Consider the following 21,883-nt stretch of genomic DNA (forward strand, 5'->3'; position numbering starts at 1 on the left):
TTCCTCTGAAGCCAACTCCTTTTCACTTTGGCTTTTGTGGAGCCAAGTTACATCTCTCTCTAAAGAAGAAAATAAAATGAAACTACTTTTGATTTTGTGGCTCTTATCTTTTACTCCTGATCCCTTTAAATAAGTGGTCTACAGCAATTCCTTTCATCAATTTCTTCTTGATCTGCTGTAATCTGGCCCCAATGTTCTATGCAAACAAATCTCTAGGTCACTGTCTTCTATCGAAAGCTCTTTTTGCAGTATTTACTCCCAATGCTGACTTTGTGCTATTCTTTTTTGCTTCTGTGAAACAGTTATTCTTTTTTCCATTATTCATCAATCATTTTTCTTCTGCTTATTCCATCTTTTCTTCACTTGTAGTGGTCTTTAAAATTATTTCCAGGGAATAGCATAATTACATGCTTAGATCATAAACAGGCTCAGTGATACCCTTGCCTAGTCAAGAAGTGATGTTATAATCTTTGGAATGATGAATGTCATATCTGTTCCAATGATACGGCCTATTTTGTGACAAAGCCGTCTTCCACATATTCTTGCATACATGTATACAGCTTGTGTGTGTGTGTATGCACATATGCATAGTTACACATTCGTGTACATTCTGTTTTATAATTTTTTATTTTTATTTAATTGGGGTTAAGTGAATTGCCCTGTATCACACAACTAGAAAGTGTTAAGTGTCTGAGGCCAGATTTGAACATAGGTCCTCTGACTCTAGGGCCAATGTTCTATCCATTGCACTATCCAGCTGCCCCTGTACTTAACTTTTAAGTCTCATTATATTCATAATTTGTAGTTACATGCTGTTTAGGTAGTTGCCTTCCATACTTCATTGACACAAATGTGTGTATGTATATATTTGCCTAATATTTCTATTCCCCTATTTAGTATTAATACAAACTATTAACTTATGTATGTGCCCATTTTTCTAAAACACAGAGGGAAAGAAGTTTCCTCTTAATGACCAGGCTATTAGCAGGGGCTTTGGAGCTCACGTTGGAGATTTTTTGGAGCTTAACCAATCATTCCTGCAACAAATGATCTATACTACTAGTTGTCTTATAATAGGTTATGCAACAAATTGGGATGAGGGTAGAGGTGGGATGGCCAATCAGTTTGGCTCTTCAGCCTAAAAGATGCATCATCCTTTCCCTTCACCACAACCCCTTCCTGAGTTGGACAGGCACAGTATATGCAGCTTGCTGGAGTATCTTGGGTGACTATATGGCTTAAGGGAACTCAAATCTCTGTGTATCCTTTCTCTTTCATTTCCAAGAAATAATTCATTCTTTGTAATGAGTGTGCTAAATAGATCCTTTCCAAAGATCTTGAAAAAAATCTGGTCTCTTGGATCAATACATTCATTTCAGTAATTTATTGAGAAGGTAGTTACTTTCTACAATGACAAGAGTATTTGTTTCAATCTTCAACTCTCCCCATCCCCACCATCACTATCATAAGAGTTACCGATATCTATGCTGATAGCTTTTCTAAGACTGTACACTTTCAGGTTCTGGACCTTCTCTTATTTTTATCTAATCATTCCGAATTCTGTTCAGAGTTTTGTTAATAAAGATAATTTGCCAGCCTTGTTCTCTCTCTTGGGTTCCTAAATCCCAGGAGAGAGTTTAAATTCAATGTTTTTTTTCCCTGGAATTTTTTTTCTTCTTCAATAGACAGGGTCTCTTGGTTATACCTCTCATCAGTTAAGAGGATTTTAGTCAACTCCACCCCATGCTTTCCATTAGGTCATGGCACCTTATTATTCCTATTCTTATGTAACCTTACATTAGGGCTCTGCTGCTATAGAAACATAATGGAAGGAGGTTCAGACCTGTTTTATTGAATCCAATGTGGGGGAAGTGCATGGCTTTGGTCTTCTATTGTAATGTGTATGTGTACATGATATAGATAGTACTGACATAGAAAATATTGCTGTGAAAGGTCCAATGTATTTGTATTCTGGGGAGCTGAGTTCTTCTGATTAGCTTCCACTAATTTAGTTCCCATTGTCTTCTGCCTTTTCAAATATTCTTTTCTTTTTTATGCCCAGATTTAGCAGTATTGTTGGATCCTGGGCTCCTCATCTAAAGCATCGATCATGGATATCTGGTATCACCAACTTTGGTAATTCAATTAAATTCAACAAATATTTATTAAGTACCTACTATGTGCAAGTACTATGCTGAGTTTTGAGAATATAAAAATGAAAAATGTCAGTATCTGCTCTCAAAGAGTTTACAATATATAACAGAGGGGAAAATAACAAAGAAATATGATACCAGGTAAAATGTAATAAAAGTATAAATGTGATTCCTGAAAAAAGATGTCTGAAAATTTTGAAGATTGAGGGGTGATTTTGTAGAGATTGGAGAAGAAAAGCTTTGAGGAAAACTTTTCTTTTAAAAGTGGCATCAGAGTTGAAGATTTAAAAGAAAAGTGGGGTTTCAAAAAGTAGAGATGAGGTGGGAATATATTCAAGGTATGAAGGATGGAATGCATAAATGTAAAGAGGTGGAAGAGTACAACTAATAGTTTGAAAATGATGTGGTTAGACCACATTATTTGGCCTCTATGGTCAGACCAATGGACTAGAAATATTATTTTTGCAGTTATATGTTAGATAAGGGAGAAACAAGTAGGGAGACCATAGAATTTTGATGTTGAAAGGAGAACTTTTAGGCCAGCTAGGTCAATGCAGATCTGATAGTGACCTCTATCACTATCCTCCCATTACCAAATGGCCATCAAAGCCTTCACTAGAAGATTTTTACTGAACAATTTCTAATGAGCTCTGCTAAGCTAGCTAATTATGCTTTTAGATAGCTTTAATTATTTGGAAATGTTTCCTTACACCAGTAAAAATTCTGCTTCTGTAACTTTCAACCATTTCTCCTAGCCTTGCTCTCAGGAGGCAAGTAGAATAAGGTAATTCCTCTTCCACATGAAATACAGTGAGTGAACAATGTGAAAGGAAGCATGTCTCAAGAAAACACACTAAACAAAATTATAGTTGCTGACAATAGTAACTTGATGGCCATAGGGTATCTTAATAAAAAAAAAATAAAACAAAAGTTTTCCCTTGACTCACTAAATTTCCAGTACTACTCTACACTGTGAAGTCTCTGATGTCTTATTAGAGTTGAACTGTGCCTGAAGACATTCCCACAATGATCACATTTATAAGGTTTTTCCCCAGTGTGAATTCTCTGATGTCGAATAAGGTTTGCATGAAGGCTAAAGGCTTTCCCACATGTATTACATTCGTAGGGTTTCTCTCCAGTATGAGTAATACAATGTTGAATAAAGGATGAACTCTGAATGAAGGCTTTTCCACATTCATTACATTGATAGGGTTTTTCTCCAGTATGAATTTTCTGATGTTTAGTAAAAGATGATCTATCCCAAAATGCTTTTCCACATTCATTACATGCATAAGGTCTTTCTCCTGTATGAATTCTCTGATGTTGAGTACAGTCTGTACTTAACCGGAAGGTTTTCCCACATTCATTACATTTGTATGGTTTCTCTCCAGTATGAATGGTTTTATGCTGAGTTAGGTGTGTACTCAGACGAAAGGTTTTCCCACATTCATTACATCTGTAGGGTTTTTCTCCAGTATGAATGCTCCTGTGTCTAGTAAGATGTACACGAAGTCGAAAGGCTTTTCCACATTCATTACAATTGTAAGGTTTCTCTCCAGTATGGACTCTCTGATGTTGCCTAAGGAATTCACCATTACTAAATGATTTACCACAATCATCACATTTGTATGGTTTCTCTCCTGTATGAATTCTCTGATGTCGATTTAAATGTCTGTTCTGACTGAAGGTTTTCCCACATTGATTACATTCATAAGGTTTTTCTCCTGTATGGATGGTTTTATGTTGAGTAAGGCATACATTCTGGCTGAAGGCTTTTCCACATTCATTACATTCATAAGGTTTTTCTCCAGTATGAATTCTTTTATGTTGAGTAAGGCTAGCACGTGAACTGAAGGCTTTCCCACATTCATTACATTTATGGGGTTCCTCTCCAGTATGGACTCTCTGATGACTCACTAGGAGGGAGCCCTTACTGAAAGTCTTATCACAATCACTACATTTATAGGGTTTCTTTCCAGGATGAATGCTCTTATGTTTAGTAAGATGTCCCTGCAGTCTAAAAGTTTTCCCACATTCATTACATTCATAAGGCTTCTCTCCAGTATGAATTCTTTTATGCTGAGTAAGGTGTGCATATAATCTGAAGGCTTTTCCACATTCAGTACATTCATAAGGTTTCTCCCCAGTATGAATTCTTTTATGTTGATTAAGGTTTCCACGAAGCCTGAAAGCTTTCCCACATTCAGTACATTCATAGGGCTTCTCTCCTGTATGAACTCTATTATGTCGAGTAAGGTTTCCACGAAGTCTGAAGGCTTTTCCGCATTCAATACATTTATAGGGTTTTTCACCTGTATGGATTCTCTGGTGGTTTTTAAGGATTGTACTCTTAGTAAATGCTCTCCCACATTCATTACACTCAAAGAGCTTTTTCTCTACACAGATTTTTTGATGTTCAAATAATTGTGAATTACAGTAGATTTTCTTATATACATCATACTTATAAGCAATTTCTTTTGAAGGAACAATTTGTTCTGCAATTAGATTATATTTATTATACTTATGGTTTGTTTCTCTAGGGATTATTTTTGTTTGGGAAACTGTAATTTGTCTCAGCTCTCCCTCTTTGATATTCTGCTCTAATCCAAATTGGGAAGCAATTTCTTCTAGCTCAGAATACCAGATACCATCTCTTGTGAATTTTTCCAATGTCATTTTCTGGGATGATTCTGCTTCAGGAATGTCTTGTTTTGGAGTTGACTCCTTGGTTTTGTTCCTGGTCTCCCAGTCTGAAAAAAAAGAAAGAAAAAATGCAACTGTGCCCTGTTGCCTATTCTGGGATCAAAGAAATTATTGAAATGAGAAGAGTAAAAGTGATAATAATAATAATGATAATAACATATAAATAGCTTTGGAAACATTTAAATATTAAATTCAGTATTTGTAATTTAAAGATAGAATAATAAATATGTCAAGGAGTAATGATATGTGAACAAAATTGGTTAGAAAAAATTTATCCAATAAATAAAGTATGCAATTGAATTCAATGATTCTGATCTACTGATGAAGAGTTAAGAGGTAAGAAAGGTGAGTTTTGGAATAGAAAAAAAAAAAAAAAAGAATGCTATGGCTAAAAGCAATTATCAGGATTATGGGAAGCACCTGAATCTAGGACTTCATTGACCTATGTTCTGTATTTTATTGTAATAAACTTTTATTGTTTTGTAATAGAGTCTTAACTAATCTCTTAAGTCTTATCCTCTCCAATCAGTTTTATACACTGATATCAAAGAAATCCTTCATAAAAGATAATTTCTATAATAATACTTTTACAGCTCCTTTAACCATACTTAGGGTCTTTTTGTAGTGATATTAATCCTGCTTCTGTTCAATTATACTCTTTTCATGCATACAACTTTTGGGATTAGGGCTATTTATATTCAGCAGAAACTTAGGATATAGAGGTAAAACTAATGGCTCCTTTTGATCATTATCCCTATTATACTCTAAACATAGGTATTTTTGTTGTTGTTCTTGTTTTCTTGAAATTTGTCCTGATTACAAAATTCACTTTGTCCATGGAGCACAGCTTTCTCTATTCTTCTTTGACCTCCTAAATTTTATACCCATGGCCATCCCACGATTATTGCTTACATGAATCTTGGCTTCCTGGAGTTGCAGCCCTACTCAATTTCCTGGTTCTTTTGACCAATCTCAGCACTATGAACTGTTGCCCTCATATGCTAATGTTACTTTCTTAATAAAAATCCTAGAATACTTCCCTACTGTTTATAACATGAAGATCAGTCTTCAGTCTAGAAGTCTAAGTCCTTTGCAAATTGGTCTCATATTACCTATTCACTCTAATTTCTCAATCAGAGGTATTAACAGTTGTTAGGGAAAGAAAAAGACATTATAATAATATACAAATTACTTAACCTCATTGAATCTCAATTTTCTCGTTGTAAAATGGAAATAATATCTACAGGATCTATTTGACATATAAAACCCAATTATTATAATTTATGCTAGTAATACTATTCATCAAGCACTCTTAATTATGTGCCACATACTATAGCCTAAACTATTACAATGACCTTTAAATGGTAGCCCTGCCTCAAGTCTCTTCCCATTAAATACATCCTCAATATAACTGCCAGTTAAGCATGGATGTGTTCATGTTACTTTCCTACTCAATAAAATCTACTAGATTTCTATTGCCTTTAAGATAAATTATCAACTACTCTGTTTTGCTTTTATTCTTTGGCCTCAGTCTCATTATAAATCATTCCCTCTCCCAGACTCTACAATATAGCCAAACTGACCTCTGCTCTGATTTTCATACAAAGCACTCCCTTCTGTCTTTATGACTTTGATCTAACCATCCTCCATGCCTGAAATTTACTTCCTTTTCACCTCTGCCTCATAGAATCCTTAACTTTATTTAAGATGCAATTAAAGTACAAAGTCTTTCCTGGTTCTCTCCTCCTGTGCCCAATCTCCGATCTCTTTTCTTCTTAATTAACTCTTATTTTATATTTATGCCATATTTTCTTATACCTTTACATATATAGGTATATAGGTAGCACAGTAGTTAAAATGCTGAACTTGGAGTCAGGAAGACTTGAGTTAAAAAAATCCAATACCAGACACTAATTAGCTGTCCTTAGGCAAATCATTTAACCTCAGTTTGCCTCAGTTTCTGCAGTAAGAACATGATAACACCTATTTCCTAGGGTTGTTGTGAAGATCAAATAATGTAATATTTGTAAAGTGCTTAGACTTAGTTCCTGGCATATTAGTAGGTGCTAAAAAAAATGCTAATGATGATATAGCTTTTTTGTCCATGTCAAGTCAACAACTATTAAAGGAAAAAAAAGAACAATCCCTTATCTTAAGGAGCTCTTAGTCTAATGGGAAAGCTCAGAAGGAAGACACTAAGATTAGACAAGCCTAGAAAGTCTGTCTGGACATAATAGTGACTAAATAAATGTCTGTTGATTGATATTAAACTAATTTCTTACTCTGAATTTTTATTCATTCTGTTATCATTATCTGGGATATATCTTCTTCTCTTCCCCAAAAAACAAAGGAACAAAATTTTTTAGGGAATACAATGTTCAGTTTTTGTTTTTTAAAAGGGTTCTCTGACTTCTGGCTTTGATCTTTCTTTAATGGGATTTATATCCTTTATTACGGTTACATGAAAAGTAGCTTACTATAGAAGTTAAAGGACTGGCCTCAGAGTTAAATTATGGGCTCAGGCCCTGACTCCAACACACAACAATGGCATGAACATAGGCAAATAGTTTAAATAAGACTATATGTTGTTATAACTAAATTGTCTATATTGGGAGATATCCCCATGAGATGGAAAGAGGACTGGATAGAAGACATTCTACTTTGCTTGAGGGCTGAATTAGAATCTGTAAATAAGAAGCAGCTCCCAGAAGGCAAACATCAGATTAATATTAAGAACCTAATAATTACAACTGATTTATAATGAACAGGTTACGTTACAAAGTAATGACCTCCTTATCCCTAAAATAATCAAAGGCTGGACAACTATTATTTTAAAGAAGTTCCATAATCTCCTTTTCCCATATATCTGAGTCTGAAATAGAATTATATTTCAGACAAAAGACCAAGAGACTAAATTGTAAGTCTTTTACACTCTTTATTGCCTCCAACATATCTCCTGCCTCAGTGCAGATTTTCTCTTTGTCTTGATTTTCTTTAGCCTTGGGTATTCTTGTTTTTGGTGGTTCTAAAACCACCTATAAGATAACATTCAATAATAAAATTATAACAATCTATAATTTACCATATTTATCTACCATAACGGTTATGTATGTATAAATATTATTTTGTTTCCTTACCTACCTTGCCAAGAATATGTGAAGATTTCTCTTTCTATCAGCCAAGGCTCTTTTCCTTGCTCCAACTGGGAAATGACATCTGGTTTAGAAACCTGATGCCCTGTCCATATGGAAAGACAAAGGATTTGAGTATTTTTGTTGGAAAAATAAGTATTCCAGAAAAAAAATCCCCTAAACTCTTAAGACCTGTGAAATATAAGAAACATACAACTTATAGATAGCACATCAAGAGTCCTTTTTCTTACTGTATGAAATATAGATCTTTTACCTGGAAAGGGGAAGAAAGTATACTCTGTTTTGTGCTTCAAAGGTATTAAGAATATATGATTTTTTTTTTTTTTTTCTGAGGCTGGGGTTAAGTGACTTGCCCTGGGTCACACAGCTAGGAAGTGTTAAGTGTCTGAGACCAGATTTGAACTCAGGTCCTCCTGAATTCAGGGTTGGTGCTCTATCCACTGCGCCACCAAGCTGCCCCCAAGAATATATGATCACTGAGCTTCAGGTTCTGACACAGATCTCAGAGGCATTATAACTTTTGGTAACTGAGGGGAAAAAATTAGTATTCAGTGGAAATGTTCGTGCTTAATTATACAGGAAAGCCTCCCTTACCTAAAAAGACTAGGTTCCTATAGTTCTCAAGCATTACATCCCTATACAGGTATCTCTGATCAGAATTCAGTTGCTGCCATTCCTCGTGGGTGAAGTCCACAGCCACATCCTTGAATGTCAGTGATTCCTGGAATGAGAAATACCTCCTTGTTTAATTTAGGAAATGACATTGGAGAGAATTGGCAGCATCAAAAGCAGGAAACAATATTAAATTTTGATGATAATCCAGAATCTGATTATTCTGAGTTAAGTAAATTATTTAATTTCCTATTATTTAATTACCTTCTAGTACCTATGGGTGAGACAAAAGTTAGGGTTAAGAAACTCTGCCTGTAAAGTCTACCTCCACTCAAATATCTTTATTTTTATTATGCTTGAACTTTTCATTGAGGTCATCGTCTCATAAGGTAGTCCAATCCATTTTTGTAATTCTCTAAAGGTTATAAATTTATTTCTTTCATTGAGTTGCAATATGCTTTCCTGGAATATTTACCTATTATTCCTAGTTGTCTCCTTTGGAAGTACAAAGAATAAATCAAATCGATCTTCTATGTATCAGCTTCTCAAATAACTGAAGGCAACTATTACAGCTTGGCTAAATCTTTTCAAGGCTAATAAAGATTCTAGTTCTTTTAACAATTTCTCACATGACTTTTTTCATACTGGTTACCCACTTCTAGATGTGTTCTAGTGTATCAATGCTATCTTTGAAATGTGGCATGAAGAGCAGAGCATATTACATGTCTATATTACATGATATTACAGTCCAACCAAGAATAAATAGGGAGGGTTTATCTTTTCCCTTCCTTGTTCCAGAACCATAGAGAAGAGAAAAGGAAGGGAATAAGAATTTATATAGCACCTAATATATGTCTGTACTAAGCACTGTACTAAACATTTTTTTGCTAATATTCCCTCATTGATCCTTATTACAATCCTGTGAGGGAAGTGCCATTATTATCCCTACTTTGCAATTGAGGAAACTAAATAAAGGTTAACAGTAACTTGCCATGGTTTACATGGTATCTGGGGCATAATTTGAACTAAAGACTTCTTGATTCAAAGCCCAGTGCACTATTTGTCCACTGCACCACCTATCTGCCTCACTATAGACACATTAATGAAGTATAAGACTTATCTATTTTTTTAGCAGCCATATTACATTATCTCAAAATAAGGCTATATATATATAGCGTGACAGATGGGGAGATCATTCAGGCCAGATAATCCTGGGGGAAAGGCAAGATGAATACAGTATGAATTGTGTTCAAGCTACAATAGCTACAGTATCACAAACTCCTTCTGCATTCATGCAATGATTTACCTTCCCTGAACAGGCTTTCAAGCCCTTCTAAGAACCAACCTTAGCAGTAGTTGCCTATGGGATAATATTTGAAGAATATTAGGTCTTGAAAATTTTTTCATTAGGAAATGGGCTGTTCTCCTGGACCAAAAAATGATCATCTTTCTGACCTTCTGACATTTGTGTAGTAGATTAATGAAGGTGGAAGGTACTGAGAGAATATAATCAAGGCCATTTATTAAAGGGCTTCATCTGGGCCTTGTCGCCATACAGCATTCTACTCTTTTTTTCTGACCCATGAAAGTACTTCTATATTGATGACGAGGACTTCCTGAAATCATTGCTTTGGCTGTAATCCACCTTTGATTACTGGGGAAAGTCTATGGTGCCCCGATCTTTACAAATATGGGTTTGGGGGCTGGAAGCCAAAATTTTATATTAGGGCCACACATTAATGTGTCTACTATACCTTATAGGAATTTAAAGCACTAGTCTAGACATTTGATTTTTGGGTTGGGATATAGGGCTGCAATGATTGAGCATATTGAGAATGACATTTTGGCAAACCTCCTGGGCACTTTAACAGTAGGTTGTTAATAATAGTCTCTTCTTTTTAAATTAAGAGCATAAAGAATGTTTGTGGCAGTCCCCTTTGTAGTGGCCAGAAACTGGAAACAGAGTGGTTGCCCATCAATTGGAGAATGGCTTAATAAATTGTGGTACATGAATATTATGGAATATCACTGTTCTGTAAGAAATGACCAGCAGGATGATTTCAGAAAGACCTGGAGAGACTTACATGAACTGATGCTGAGTGAAATGAGCAGGACCAGGAGATCTTTATATACTTTAACAACAACACTATATGATGATCAATTCTGATGGACGTGGACCTCTTCAACAATGAGATGAACCAAATCAGTTCCAATAGAGCAGTAATGAATTGAACCAGCTACACCCAGCGAAAGAACTCTGGGAGATGACTATGAACCACTACATAGAAATCCCAATCCCTCTATTTTTGTTTGCCTGCACTTTTGATTTCCTTTGCAGGTTAATTGTATACTATTTCAAAGTCCAATTCTTTTTGTACAGTAAAATAATTGTATGGACATATATATGTATATTGTATTTAACATATACTTTAACATATTTCACATGTATTAGTCAACCTGCCATCTGGGGGAGGGGATGGGGGGAAGAAGGGGAAAAAATGGAACAAAAGATTTTGTAATTGTTAATGCTGAAAAATTACCCATGTATATATCTTGTAAATAAAAAGCTATAATTTAAAAAAAAAAGAAATTTAAGAACATATTATCTGATACAGTTAATAATAAGAAATACAAAGCACTTTTCTCCTTATGTCACTGATTTTATTTAGTCAAAGTTCTATTATTTCATCCTTCCAGGAAAGTGAGGCTTTGAAATTATAACTAATAAGTGCTAGAAATAGTAATTTCTCTACAATAAGTTGTATAGCAAATGCTAGAAATATGCCTTTCACTGGGTCTCATTTCTATCTGGTAACCATCCTGGTTTGGTTAAGGAGGAGAACCAGGACTGAAAACACAGAGAGAAGAGAGTATCAGGAGGAGAGAGAAATCAACAGTGTCAAAAACTTCAGAAAGATCGAGGAGAGGTGGGCTGGAAAAATAATTCATGGGAAGTAAGTAGATTGAAAAATTGAGTGGTTAAGATATTAGAGAGAGAGTCAATACTGAAGTCCCCTATATGAGGGCAGAAAGAGAGGAACACAGCAATATCATAACTCATTGACAAAGGAAGGGGAGTGACCTGGAGATCTTATAAAATTGCAAAATAGATTCTTAAAATCTTTCAATACTGCTTTCTTTTATAGGACTGTGATCCTCATGTAATCTGCTGAGCTTGCTTTATTCTATATTAATTCATATATATCTTCCTAAATGTCTCTTAATTCTTTTTGAATAACATTCTATTATATTATACCATCAACCATTCTCAAAAGATGGATGCCTCTCTTCCCCGGGCTCTTCAGTTTTTTGGTATGTATGGAACCATTCCATCTGCCTTTTAAGTTCCCTGTGGTATATGGGTATGTGCCTAGCAAGAATGGTTTCTTTGGGGACATATTTCCAAATCATTTTCTTGATTACCTGAAACAATTTACTGCTCCATTAGGAGTACATTAATGTGCCATTAGTGTGTCCACAAACCCTTCCAACATTTGTCATTTTTCTTCTTTTTGCCAACTTTGCTAATATGGTGGTATGAAGAAGATATCCAAAATTGCTTTATTTTTCATTTTTCCAATTATTACTTATTCACTGTATTTTTATAAGTAAGGCTGCTGATAACTTGCCTCTTCATATCCTCTATTTTCAATTATAGTATTACATATTCTTAACAAATTTGGATGTTTCTTATTTATTTTGGAAATTAGACTAATAGAGAAACTTGCCATATTTTTTACAGTTATTTCCTTCTAACTTTTAACTACAATTTTTTTATGTGTGCAAAAACTCCCAAACTCTTTCACTTTGTATAACTAAAAATGCTTTTTTTTTTCCTACTGCAATTCTTTATGTCTTTTATTTGATAATAAACTCTTCTCCCATCTATAGATCCAAATCATTTAGAATTTATTTTGATGTATAATGAATTGGTTTAAACTAAATTCCTTCTAGACGGTTTTCCAGTTTTCCCAGCAACTTTTGTCAAATGAGTCCCTGCCCCATTAACTAGGGCCTATGAGTTGATCAGACAATAAGAAATTGATTTGTTGTACATTTAATGTTTCATTAAATGATTTCTCTATTTTTTAGCCAGATGATATGCTGATGATTTCTGCTTTATAGTTTGAAATCTGGCATAGCTAGCCTCTTTTTTTTTTCATCTTTCACTTGAGAGTCTTATTCTTCCAGATGAATTTTGTCCAGCCCAGCAGTTACTTTTCTTATTCTATCTGCATTTATTTTGCTTTATGCAAAAAGCTTTTAATGTTATACAAATAAAATTGTTAGTGTTTTAATGTTATATAAATAAAAATTTTCATAATTATCTCTATTTCTTATTTGGTTAAGAATTTTCCCTTGAACCTGGGAAGGTTTAAGATTGAACCTGTATCATTTTCTTATTGGTCCTATTTAGAAATACTTTTTTTTTTTTCCTGTATTGTTGCTTTTGTCGTATAATTGCTTAAATCATGATCCTTATCTCTAAACTTGATTCAGAGGCCAGCTGGCCTGTAATGGGTTAAGTTTAAAAATCCAGCTCTTAATCCAATTCCAATTGATCAATGATGGACAGAATCAGCTACATCCAGAAAAGGAACACTGGGAAATGAGTGTAAACTGTGAGCAATTTTTTTTTTTCTTCCCAGATTATTTTTACCTTCCGAATACAATTCTTCCTTTGCAAAAACAACAACAACAAAATTCGGTTCTGCACATATATATTGTATCTAGGATACACTATAAGATATTTAATATGTATGGGAATGCCTGCCATCTAGGGGAGGGGGTGGAGGAAAGGAGGGGAAAAATTTGGAACAGAAGGGAGTACAAGGGATAATGGTGTAAAAAAAAAAAAATTACCTATGCTTATGTACTGTCAAAAAATGTTATAATTATAAAAATTAATAAAAAAAAATACAGCTCTTCTTGCCTCAAGGATTCTAATTGACTTTGAGGTATGTTTGTGAAAGTAAGGAAGTTGGGTCTGATATTTTATACCACCCAAAATACCCTTCAAGGATATGTTGTTTATTGTCCAGAAAACTAGGCTGCTGTCTTGTACCTGGACTCAATAAGCACTTCTTAGTCTCATAGGAGAAGAAGGGGGGAGAGAGTCATTGCTAGTCAACAATACCAAACTTCTGTGCAATCATTCTATTCCCTGTGCCTCAGTTTTGTAACTCTGGCCAAACTTGTTTGTTATAATTATATAGCATTAAATGTCAGTTTTTGTTTTTTCCATTTACATTGCTGTAATCATTATGTGTTTGCCTGTTTCTCTAGGTGTAGAAGGGGAAAGGCATATATTGGAATGTGGAAGCAATATAAAAATGAAAAATATCAATAAATGTTTTGTAAAGCCAATTATTTTTTTCTTTAACAACAGTAATTGACCAAATATGGGAAATTATAAAAATTCACGTGCAGTTGGAAATGGAGAAAATGTGTCACCACTCCATATCAAGTGGAAAAACGAAATAACCAAATTATTTTTCTCCTTTAGTTATGTTTAATCCTGGCTCACACAATGAGTCTGGATTAATCACTGGTGAAATTTCCAGTGGTCCAGAATTTAGTCAAGCACAGTGGCTTTGTATGGAAATGTTTTTTGAGGGATTTCTATGAAGAATCCAGGAATAGAGATAATTTCATATCATCAAGAAAACAAAGTTTTTTATGAAATTAAATGATTCTAATAAAAATCTGGGTTGTTTTTGGAGCAGTTTGTTTAATGGAGGATTGCTAAAATGAATCTGCTCAGAATTTTGGGAGGATAGCTACCCAGAAGGAAGATCGCCATCTGAGAACGAAAGTCATGGATGATGGTCTAGGAAACTAACCAGTTAAGGAGAGAAAAAAGGGAGAGCAATGCCAAAAACTGAAAAAGGACAGAGTATCCAGAAGGTTATTAGTAGTGTCAAATGCTTTGCAAAAAAGTCAAATAGGATAATGATTAAGGAAAAAATCATTAGATTTGTTAATTAAAAGATTTCTGAGAATTGGAGAGAACAGTTTCATTGAGTAACAGGATTAAAAGTCAGAATGCAAGTGATAAGGAAGTGAGATTAGAGTATATAACAAGTGTAGCCAGTTTCTTATATTTGCAACAGAGGCACTAAAAGATTTTAAAATTTATTTGCTATGCAATGATTCTAAATATATTAGTTATAAACAAAAGAAAAGGAAATTGAGGAAAGAAGCATAAAGAAAAAGCAAAAAAGCAAAATTATCTGTATTTACACAGATGTGATAATTATAGAAGGCCAGAGATTCAACAACAAAATTAATAGAAACAATAATTCAGTTAAATATCAGATAATAAAAGAGTCCACAAAACAGTATTTCAAGCAAAAATCAGAAAAACGTTATAAAAAGGTGTTAGAGTAGAAAGGATGTTGATTTTGGAATTACAGCATATAAATTTGAATCCTGGCTCTGCTACTTATTATATGATCTTGCTTAGTCACTAAGTGACTTCTAAGTTCTCTTAGAACTTTAGAGTCTTAGTAGTGCTAAGTAGAAACAGATACCAGCTGATTCATGTTGACTGATAAAACGACAATAAAATTTACTTGGAAGAACAAAAGGTCAAGAATTTCAAGGGAAATATGGGTGGGAAAGTAGGAATGAAGGGGGCCAAGAATTATCAGATTTCAAATAAAATTATAAGGCAGAAATTATATCAAAGCTATCTAGTATTACTTAATACTACATAAGCAAAACTTAGAAGCAACTGGATGTGGTAGGTTGTTTGACAAGTCCAACAATAAAAAACCACTGAGATAAATATTCTCCATTATAATATTGCTAGAAAAATTGAAAAGCATTTTGAAAGAAAACAGGTTCCAATAATAATTTCATACCATATGCCTAAATTGCACATGGAAAAATCAACATTCTGGAAAACAATTTGGATTCTATTACAAAATCTAAATAATATAAACTTTTGACCCAAACTAAGTATAGTTCAAAAACATCAAAGTCAGAAAAGAAAGGTCCCAATACAAACAAAATATTTATAGCCTTATTTTTGCTGACAGCAAAGAATAAGAAAGAAGGTGTTTGGCAAAGTGTAGAATCCCTCCCTGCCAACTTCCATAAGTAGGGTAATGAGCCTTTCACTTCCCATTGGACTTCTTTGCCCTTTTCCATCATGACCCTGATTGGGTATCTTCCCACCACACCTGATTTTCAGCTTTCTTTTGCAGATTGTCTTCTGCTGGTAGAATGTAAGTTCCTTGAAGCCAAGGATTTTTTTTTTCTCTTTTTATCCCCAGCCTTTAGCATAGTGCCTAATACAAAAATTGGTTCTTAATAATTGTTTATTGACTACGAAGGTTCACTGATTGTAAAATGGATGAACAAATTGTGGTAGATGAACATAATGTAATATTATTAGGAGCACTTGAATGAAATGATGCAGGAGAAAATGAGAAAAGTAAAGAGAACAATTTAAACAATAATGTGTTGGAAAATAAAAATGAAAGACAATGGAACAATGATTAATATTGTCATTACATATAACTTTAGAAGACTAACAATAAAGCATGCCCTGTTCTTCCAAGGACCTTTATTGAATATAATTTTAATTGCATTATAGTTGGTAAAGGATGCAGTTACAATTTCTACTTTTCATAAGGTACCATATATGCAGCTGAAAACTGGTTATACCACTTTCTATTCCCCACACAATGCTCTCCAGAGATTTATCATATCTAACTTTTCTAAAATTCTATTCCTTTATTTTTTTAGGTTTATTGTTGAGTTAGATTTATCCAGGACTGAGAGATTAATTGATAGTTTTACTATGTCAAGACTGCTAATTGTGGTATTTTTCTCCATTCTATTCTTTTAGGGCTTTCCTTCTTTTCTTCTGCCCCCTGTTCGAATTTGTTTTGTTTATGATTAATTCCTTTCCAAACCTAACTTTTCCCTTAAACAATTTTCTTCCTGTTTTTTTTTTGTATGAGATGCATTTCTATACCCAATTATGCATATATGTATTCTTCCCTCCTTAGACATGTTTAGATCAGAGTGAAGTTCAAGTATTGTCGGGTCCCTCTACTCTTCCCTATTCTTCCTCTCCCTTCCCTCCTCTGTATAATTCTCCTCTTCCCCATTCTTTTCATTCTTTATTAAAAAGAAAATTGAAACATAACAGAATAACTCCAAGGACCTCTATCTAACAGACTTCTTCCATGACCCTAATGATTACTGACTTCTGAGGAGGTGCATGTATCATTTCCCTATATGATAAAAATTTTAATCCCTTATGATTGCTCGTGTTTATCTTTTTATACTTCTCATGACTTCTATGTTTGTATGTCAAATTTTCTACTCGGTTTTGGTCTTTATATCAGGAAGGTTTAGAAGTCCTCTATTTCATTAAAGATCAATTTTCTCCCATGAAGTATTATACTCAGGTTCTCTGGGTAAGTTATTCTTAGTTGTGTGCCTAGATATTTTGCTTTTTGTAATATAATGTTCCAAGTTTTTTACTTCTTTATTCTGGTGACTGCTTGTGTGGTAATGAAGTGTCCAGGTGAGAGAAAACACAGGGCAGCCAAAATAATGAAAATTTAAGAGCGCTTATTGCTAGCTAGCGACTAAACCCTACTAGAACAAGGGAGCAAGCGAATGAGTGGTCTCAGAGCCACATATTTATAGAAAGAAGAGACAGACATCAAAATGTTTCTTGATACATTTGTCATACTAAAAGGAATTTCTATTCTAAACAGGAGGTAAAAAGTTATTACTCTAAGAGTGATATTCTCAGACAGCAATAAGCAGTATTTCTTTAAGCTTATCAGGTTATCAAGGTCTTAGGTTTTTCAGGACAGCACAACTGGGTTGTTAAAAATACCATCTGCATTAGGGAGTGAATAACTAGTAATAAACTTATAACTACAAAGATTCAAGATTATGTTTCTCATGGTCCTATTTGGAGTGCTTTTCTACTTCACTCCCACTATGGCTCCTCAGTAATTTTTTAATTGCTCCTTCCTGGTAGCTAGCTTGCAGTATTTTTCCTTTGATTTGAGAACTCTAGTTTCTAGCTACAATAATTCTGGTAGTATTCCTTGCATTGTTTCTTTCAGGAAATGATCTGTGGATTTTCTTTGTTTCTTTCTTTCCTTCCTTTTCTTTTTTCTTCTCTCTGGCTGTCTGTGTCTTTCTCTTTCTCTCTCTTAAATGTTTTTTGGAGTGGAGTTAGTCCTGAGTTTGTCCTGGCTTCCCTCAGAATTAACACTAGATAAAGCCTTTGAGTGGATTTTGGAGTGATAAAACCCACAGATATTAGGAATATAATAATTTTCCAGCATAAGATATCCTGGAAGGACTTCAGGAAAGGTCTGTCTGAATTGGGCAGAGAGGGAATGTAGTTCATCCCAGGCTTAGCACAGGAAGGCCCAAGGCAGAGAGTTCTAGAATGAGGAATCTAATGGAAGGCTCTTAGCCAAAAATACAGCAACCTTGTCTACTCTGTCCTGGTTCAGAAAACTAGTGGATTAGTAGACTAGCTGCGAGACCTCTGATGAAACTAGAGATGGCAAATAGAGAGGCCCATGAATCCCAGCATAACAAGTAGGACTTGGTCAAGACCACCCAGTGTAGTGGGGGAAACCTGTAGCATCAGCCATCCTTAGAGTAGTCAGGTAGAGAGCTCTGTCACCCTGTAGAAGCAGCTCTGGATAATCTCCTCTGTGCCAGAGGAACAGACCTCAACCTTTCAAGATAAGAAATAAAACAAAAAAAATCTTGACTATAGAAAGCTTCTATGTAGACAAAGAAGATCAGAACACAAGCCCAGAAGTGAACACCAAAGACAAAATGACTCCAGATGAATTCTCAAAGAGGGATATGAACTGGTCTCAAAGTCAAAAAGTTTTCCTGAAAGAATTTAAAAGGGATCTTAAAAGAGAGTTTGAAGAAAAATGGGGAGAGAAAAGAAACGAGAGCTTTCCAGAAGATTTTGGGAAAGAAAACACAGACATTGACTGAAATATGTTTGGTGGAATGGAAAAAAATATATACTGGAGAAAAAAAAAACTTCTTTAAAAATAGGATTTCTCAAAACAGAAAAAGAAAACTCCTTAAAAAACAGAATTGGTGAAATGGAAAAAAAAAAAAAAGAAACTCTTTAAAAGTACTACTGGCTAAAAGCAAAAGGAGGTAAAAAAAAAGCTAAATGAAGAAAATAATTCACTAAAAAATAGAATTGGACAGATAGAAGAGAGAGAGAGAGAGAGAGAGAGAGAGAGAGAGAGAGAGAGAGAGAGAGAGAGAGAGAGACAGAGACAGAGAGACAGAGAGAGAGAGAGAAGAAAATGTAAAATATCTTAATGGAAAAACAAAGAGATCCAAGAAAGACAATCTAAGAATTATTAGACTGGGGCTGCTAGGTGGCGCAGTGGATAGAGCACCAACCTTGAATTCAGGAGGACCCAAGTTCAAATCTGGTCTCAGATACTTAATACTTCCTAGCTGTGTGACCCTGAGCAAGTCACTTAACTAAAGCCTCAGGGGGGGAAAAAATTTATTAGACTACCTGAAAACCACAATGAAAAAAAAGGGCCTTGATAACATCTTTCAAGAAATCATCAAGAAAAACTTTCCTGATATCCTAGAACCAAAAGGTTAAAAGAGTCATTAAAGAATCCACTGATCACTTCCTAAAAGAGACCCCAAAATTAAAAATTCTAAGGAATATTGTAGCTAAATTCCAGAATTTTAAGATCAGGGAGAAAATACTGCAAACAGCCAGAAAGAAACAATTCAAATATCAAGGAGCCACAATCAGGATTACTCAGGACCTAGCAGCTTCTATTTTAAAGGATATGGAATATGACACTCTGGAAGGCAACTGGAGCATGGACTACAAACAAGAGGTCAAGTACTCAGCAAAAATTAAGCATTATCTTTCAGGGGAACAGATAGACATGAAATAGAGGATTTTCAATCATTTTTTGATGAAAAGACCAGAGCTGAACAGAAAATTTGATCTTCAAATATAAGACTCAAAAGAAGAAGGAAAAAAGGGAGGAGAAAAATTGTTTTATCCTTACATGCGAAGATGATATATGTAACAACTCTTGAGAACTATTTCTTTGTCAGAGGTATGCTTAGAGAGTGTAGGCAAAAGTTAACTTTAATGTGATGATATAAAAAAGAAACTAGAAGAGGAAAGGAAAGGTAAAATGTGGTAAATTACATCACATGAAGAGGTAAAAAAGACATTACAGTTGAGGAAAAGAAAGTAGAGGGATAAGCACTGTCTGAACTTTAATCTCATCAGAATTATAACAAATGTAACATATTTAGCTTGATATAGAAACTTGTCTCACCCTCTATAAGTATATGGTTTCACTCTTGATACATGATCCTATACTCTCGGAGCGACTGATATCAGTATCAGGTATTTGCAAAGAAGTAAAAGGAGATTAAAATTGTATGTCTAAGAAGACAAAGATTATAGATTTAGAAAGGCTGCAAAAATCTAGCTTGGGAGCAAAGATGAACTCTATAACAACTACAAGCAGACTTTAATGAGAAAAAGATGGATTTTCCACAAGGACTACATGAATAAACAGAATAGAAGTTCTTAACAAAGAATCTATAAACTACATGGGGATCTATGGATTAATTTTAGGGTATCCAAGAACCTAAATAGGAAAAAAATACAATTATGCATTTATTATCTCTAAATTAAATTGAGTTATTTCCTTCATAATTAAAAAACACACACACACAACACATCCTGGCTTTATCTGACTACAAAAGGGGTCATGGCATCAAAAATGTTAAGAATCTCTGACTAAGAAGAAATGAAACAAAAGGAAAAAGTTCTAGAGCAGAAAATTAGAAGAATAAACAGCTTAAAATAGAAAGTGTTTTAAACTTTACTCAAGGAAGAGATTCCCGGAAAACTAGAATAGAATAGAAATCTATTTCTAAAACAGAAATAAACAGAAATCAGTAACTCCAAGAGACAATAATAGAACAAAAATCAAAAGATTAAAAAAAATACAAAAAATACAAGATATATGCTATCAGCAACTGACTTAGAAAAAAGATTAAGAAGAGATAAGTTAAGAATCCCTAAAATCTAAGATAAAAGAAGCAGCAATTCAAGTACAAAGGAACCCTAGTCAGGATCACCTAAGGTCTAATAGCTTCCATGTAAGTGAAAAGAGAGCTTGAAATTGAGTATTCCAAAAGGCAAAAGACATAGACTTACAACAAAGAATAATTTATCCTGAAAAATTGAGTATACTCTGTCAGGGGAAAAACCAAACAAATAACAGACCTTTAAGAGTCTATTCCATTTTGATGGAAAAGTCTGTAATGTTCTCTGGTTCTGTTTCCTTGGGATCTCTGGGGGTCTTGGGAGCAGCCTTCATTTTAGTTTAGTAATCACCACAAGAGTAGCCAGGAGTTAAAATCCAAATCCTTTATTATCTCTTTGCCTGATGCTGGGCAGTTTTCTGGAGAGCCTTTCAGTCTGGCCTTGGTTTTAATGGGGAAAGCAGAAGGCCAGGCCAGCCACCAGGAAGAGCAAAGATCAAATAAATGAATGTCTGTCCTTGGTTCTGAGAGCTTGAGCTCCCACCTATCTTCTCTGGCTTCTGAATTTCCCAGAATGAATCCTGGATGAGGCTCCTAGCTTATATGCTCCACTCTACACTGAGTATAAACCAATTATTATATCACTAGGAAATCATTATTTATTGTAAGATTAAATCAGTCATACTGAACCATGCTAAACTAGATAACCATTGTCTCCTCAATTCCACTTAATACCTTGTAAGCATTCTTTGTTTCAAGTTCAGAGTTCTGGCCCTTAACAAAAATCCAGAGCTGAATAGCAACTTTGAAATACATATAATCAGAGCACCTGGAAGTGCTTCCAGAGCAACTGGAAGGATTCTAGTGTAGTAAGAAGGAAATGGGGGCAGAACTTATTACTTATAAGTGGGATATATGAGAAGAATACACAATTATGAAGGAAGGAAGACAAAAGAGGATTGAACACACACAATTTAATGTAGAAATATGTTACCCTCAAAGGCAAAATGAAAGGTAAGGAACAGGGTTAAAATAGAAAATAATAGGAAAGGAAAAGTCACAAGCAAAATAAACTTTCTATTCCTGAAGGTGGGATTAAAGTAGGAAATGAAAAGCGAAGAATTAGAATTTAAAAGAGTGACTTAGATTGTCTCTTAGATAACTGAGGAATAGCTGGATAAATTATGCTATATG

The 21,883-nt window shown here is 34.4% G+C and overlaps 1 protein-coding gene across 1 annotated transcript in view; it reads right to left on the reverse strand.

The window, feature by feature from the left end:
• The window catches only part of LOC141557458 (uncharacterized), a 70,476-nt gene that overhangs the window by 38,914 nt on the left and 9,679 nt on the right, over positions 1 to 21,883 (reverse strand). The window contains exons 4-6 of the mRNA XM_074293154.1: positions 8,603 to 8,729; positions 7,998 to 8,093; positions 3,122 to 4,903 (exon numbers count right to left, since the gene is read on the reverse strand). Of these exons, the coding sequence (XP_074149255.1) occupies positions 3,122 to 4,903; positions 7,998 to 8,093; positions 8,603 to 8,729 (2,005 nt within the window). The remainder of the gene's footprint in view (positions 1 to 3,121; positions 4,904 to 7,997; positions 8,094 to 8,602; positions 8,730 to 21,883) is intronic.

Source organism: Sminthopsis crassicaudata, chromosome 2 (assembly GCF_048593235.1).
Source record: "Sminthopsis crassicaudata isolate SCR6 chromosome 2, ASM4859323v1, whole genome shotgun sequence".
NCBI classification, from domain to species: Eukaryota; Metazoa; Chordata; class Mammalia; order Dasyuromorphia; family Dasyuridae; genus Sminthopsis; species Sminthopsis crassicaudata.